Below are 4311 nucleotides of genomic sequence, written 5' to 3'. Positions count from 1 at the left end.
CTGCTGGGGGCCCCCCTGCTGCTGCTGGGGCCCCCCCTGCTGCTGCTGGGGGCCCCTCTGCTGCTGCTGGAGGGGCCCCTGCTGCCAGGGGCGTCCCTGCTGCTTGGGGGGCCCCCCCAGTGACTGTTTGGGGGGCCCCTGGGGGCCCCCCTGTTGTCCCTACATCATTGAGCTGCTGGGGGGCCCCTGGGGAAGCCAATGCCCCTGCTGCTGCTGTTGCTGCTGCTGCTGCTTCTGCTGCTGTAGGCTCCGTGGCTGTCTGCTCCACTGCTGCAGCAGCAGGAACTGAAGGAGTGCTGCTGCTGCGGCCCTGCTCGAGACTTCCAGCTGCTGCTGCATCTGCTGCTGCTGCATCTGCTGCTACTATTGGTCTTGCTGCTGTTGCTGCTGCTGCTGCTGCCTGTTTCTGACTTTCATTTGGTGGGGTGTCAGACACTAAGAGGGTCCCGCTGCTCTGCTGCGCCAAATCCTCATCGATGCTGCTGCTACGGCTGCCGCTGCTGCTGCTGCTGCTGCTGCTGCTCTGAAGCTGCAGTCTTTCATGTGCTGCAGTGGCGGCTGTTTCTGATGGTGCGCAAAACGGCAGCATTGTGGCAGCAGCAGCACTAGTTGCTGCTGCTGCTGCCCTTGTTGCTGCAGTTGCTGCAGTTGCTGCAGTTGCTGCAGTTGCTGCAGCAGCAGCAGCTGCTGCTGCTGCTGCCTGGGGCTCTTCCGGCAGCAGGGACTCTCTCTTGTCACTACCGGTGTGTTGCTGCAGCATCTGCTGCTGCGGCGCCTGCTGCAGCGTCTGCAGCGTCTGCTGCTGTTGGTGCAGCGCGTGCTGCTGCTGCCGTTGGTGCAGCGTCTGGTGCGGCTGCTGTTGCTGCAGCGTGTGCTGCTGCTGCAGTTGGTGCTGCTGCATCTGGACGTGCTGGTGCTGCTGCAGGTGAGCGAGCTGCTGCTGCTGCTGCTGCAGGTGCAGCTGCTGCTGCTGCTGCTGCTGCTGCGCTGCTGCTGCTGCTGCTTCGAGCTTGCGAATTGTGTCTCCCACCAGCTGCGGGTGCCGCCTTAGGGCCCCCTTCACTGCAGCATCTGTTATGGGGGGCCCCCCAACTTGCTGCAGCAGGGGCCCCAGCAGCTGGCAGTAGAATTCGAGTTCTGTGGGGTTTAGGGGGCCCCTGGACATACACCCGAAGTGCAGCCGGAAGGCCACGCCGTCCAGCTGCTGCTGGCTGCTGCTGCTGCTGCTGCTGTGCCGCGCCAGCGACAGCAGCAGGTCCAGACACAGCTGCTGCTTGCTGCTGTCCGCCAGGGGGGCCCCCCCCTTGCTGCTGCGGCTGCCCCAAGGGGGCCCCCAGGGGGGCCCCCCTTGGGGGCCCCCCAGCGGCGGAAACCCCACAGTTAATAAGCTGCCGGGCTCCAGTGCAGCACTCAGCGCGCTGGGGGCCCACGCCCCGCTGCTGCTGCTGCTGCTGCTGCTGCTGCTGCTGCTGCTGGGAAGGGCCTCCGACGCCTCGGAGGGGCCCTCGGAAGCAAAAGAAATGTTGCTGCTGTCGGACTCGTCGCTGGAGGCGGAGTAGGTGTCCCTGAGGGCTCGCTTGCGCTGCTGCTGCTGCTGCTGCTGCTGCTGGTGCTGCTGGCGGGTGCGGGGCGCCGTGGCCGCCGCTGCTGCAGCAGCAGCAGCAGCAGGATCGAGAGCAGCAAAACGTCGAGCCTGCATCTCCGCCTTCCTCCTGCCCATTCTTTTGCAGTAAAAAACTCTTTTAAAAAAAGAGCCATCTGGCAGCAAAGCTTCAGCAGCCCAGGCTTGCTGCTGCTCTTCAAACCAGACGCGGCCCCGTGCTGCTGCAGCAGCAGCAGCTGCTGCTGCTGCTGCTGCTGCTGCTGCGGCTGCGGTTGCTGCTGCTGCTGGGGAGGGCTCGGCCGCCGCAGGAGCTGCTGCTGCAGCAGCAGCGGGAGAAAACGCCGGAAGCCCAGAGGCGCCGTGCGCACCGCGATCCTGCTGCTGCTCCCCGCCGTTGCTGCTGCTGCTACTGGGGAACGAAGCAGCAGCAACAGGCGCCGCTGCTGCTGCTGCTGCAGCTGCTGCTGCTGCTGCAGCTGCTGCTGCTGCTGCATCTGCTTGGCTGATGCGAGAGCCCCCAGTGGAGTCTTCGCCATCAGACCAGCGGCGGCTTCTCAGCCGCTTACTGGACCTCACGCCGCTGCTGCTGCTGCTGCTGCTGCTGCTGCTGCTGCTGCTGCTGCTGCTGGGGGGAGGCGTGTGCCTGTGTGCCGGCGTTGCTGCCCGCCTGCTCCTCGCCGCTGGAGACACCAACTGCTGCTGCTGCTGCTGCTGCTGGTGCTGCTGCTGCTGCTGCTGGCGGAACAGCAGCGCGGGCTGGTCCCCCCAATTAAAAGTGGGGTAAGGAATGTTCAACTTTTGTCTTCTTCTTTTTGTCTCTCTATCGCTGGAGACAAAAGGCAGCAAATCAAATCGAAAAAGAGAAGCAAAGGAGGAGCTTTCCTCCTGCTGCTGCTGCTGCTGCTGCTGCGGCTGCCGGCCAAGGCACTGCCGCAGCAGCTCCTCCATAAACACTCGCGGGGGCACCCATTCCTCGTCTCCGTCCTAAATAGACAAATAAACTAAATAAATAAATAAATAAAATAACAAATAAATAATAAATGAACAAACAATCCGGAGCAGCAGCACGGACTGAGCAGCAGCAGCATCCGCAGCAGCGTCGAGGAGCAGCAGCAGAGCAGCCGCAGCGAGAATCAGAAGAGCAGCAACAGCAGCAACTAAAACGCCAGCAGCAGCACAACTGAGAAAGCAGAAGCAGCAGCAAGAAAGATGTATCATCAGCAGCAACTGAAAAGTGAGCAGCAGCAGCTGAAAAAGAGAGCAGCGGCAGCAGCAGGCATCAAGAACAGCAGCAGCAGCAGAAACTAAAAGAGCAGCAGCAGCAGCAGCAGCACCAGCAGAAACTAGGAGGGCGGCACCAGCAGCGATTAAATGAGCAACGGCCGCAGCAGAAGCAAATAAAAGCGCAGCAGCAGCAGCAGCAGCAAGAAAATAAAAGCACAGCATCAGCAGCAGCAACTGACGTCATAGTCAATTATGACCCAAGGAGATCCGTCCCTTCGGTCTGCTGCGAGGCCTCTCGCGCGTCCCTAAACACACACAGAAAGTGAAGCTGCTGCTGCTGCTGCTGCTGCTGTTGCTGCTGCTGCTGCGGTCTCCCTCTAGAACTACATACAGGTGAGTGTGCTGCAGCAGCAGCTGCTGCAGCTGCCGCTGATAGTGCTATTGCAGCAGCAGCAGCAGCAGCTACTGCCACTGCCACTGCAGCGGGAGCAGCTACTGCTGCCGTTGCTGCTGCTGCTGCTGCTGCTGCTAAAGACTCACAACAAAAGTGCCTTCCTTGAAGCTTCTTTTGATTTTTGTCTCCCCCGCGAAAAAGCCCAAGAGGGGAACAAAAGCAGCAGCAGCAGAACTCATCCGCTGCAGCAGCGCAGCAGCTGCAGCAGGCGCGACGGCGAGGGGCCCTGAACAGCAGCAGCAGCAGCAGCAGCAGCAGCACAACACGATGAGGGCTGGGAGCTACCGAAATAAAGAATTAAACGAAATAAAAGAACTGAATAACAAAAGAATTAAACAATAAGAGAGTTAAATAATAAAAGAATTAAATAATTAATCAAATAATTAAATTAAACTAAATTAAATTAATTAAATTAATTTGCTGCTTGCCTTGCGGGTTCCGCAGCGCAGCCTCCAAGTCCAGCTCCCGCTGCCGGCAGGCAGCAAGTGCAGCAGCAACTGCAGCAACAAAAAGCAGCAGCAGCAGCAGCAGCAGCAAATGATGCATAGCTAGGTAGCTAGTGAGGGCTAGCTAGCTCGTTGTGGCTAGCTAGCCAGCTAGCTAAGCCAAGGCTGGTAGTGGCGAGGTAGCTGGTAGTGGCTAGCTAGCTAGCTAGCTGTAAAGGCTAGCTAGCTAGCTAGCTGCAGTGGCTAGCTAGCCAGCTGCAGGGGCTAGCTAGCTAGCTGTAGCGGCTAGCTAGCGAGCTAGCTAGCTAGCTGTAGTGGATAGCTACCCAGCGAGCCAGCTAGCTGTAACGGCTAGCTGGCTAGCTGGCTGGCTAGCTAGCTAGCTGCAGTGGCTAGCTAGTTAGCTAGCTAGCTGGACAGCTGCAGTGGCTAGCTAGCTAGCTAGCTAGCTGGATAGCTGCAGTGGCTAGCTAGCTGCAGTGGCTAGCTAGCTAGCTAGCTAGCTGGATAGCTGCAGTGGCTAGCTAGCTAACTAGCTAACTAGCTAGCTAGCCAGCTAGCTAGCCAGCCAGCCAGCTAAGCAG

General features: G+C 59.6%; 1 protein-coding gene across 1 annotated transcript in view; it reads right to left on the bottom strand.

Moving 5' to 3' along the window:
• ETH_00008915 (uncharacterized protein) overlaps nt 1–4311 on the bottom strand; it is a gene marked incomplete at both ends in the record, with an annotated part of 10186 nt that overhangs the window by 2930 nt on the left and 2945 nt on the right. The window contains 2 exons of the mRNA XM_013378595.1: nt 164–2587; nt 3067–3121. Of these exons, the coding sequence (XP_013234049.1) occupies nt 164–2587; nt 3067–3121 (2479 nt within the window). The remainder of the gene's footprint in view (nt 1–163; nt 2588–3066; nt 3122–4311) is intronic.

Source organism: Eimeria tenella, genomic scaffold, assembly GCF_000499545.2.
Source record: "Eimeria tenella Houghton genomic scaffold, Eth_scaff9, whole genome shotgun sequence".
Classification (NCBI taxonomy): domain Eukaryota; phylum Apicomplexa; class Conoidasida; order Eucoccidiorida; family Eimeriidae; genus Eimeria; species Eimeria tenella.
The sequence above is the reverse complement of the archived record's forward strand: the minus strand, read 5'-3'. Positions and strand labels throughout refer to the sequence as shown.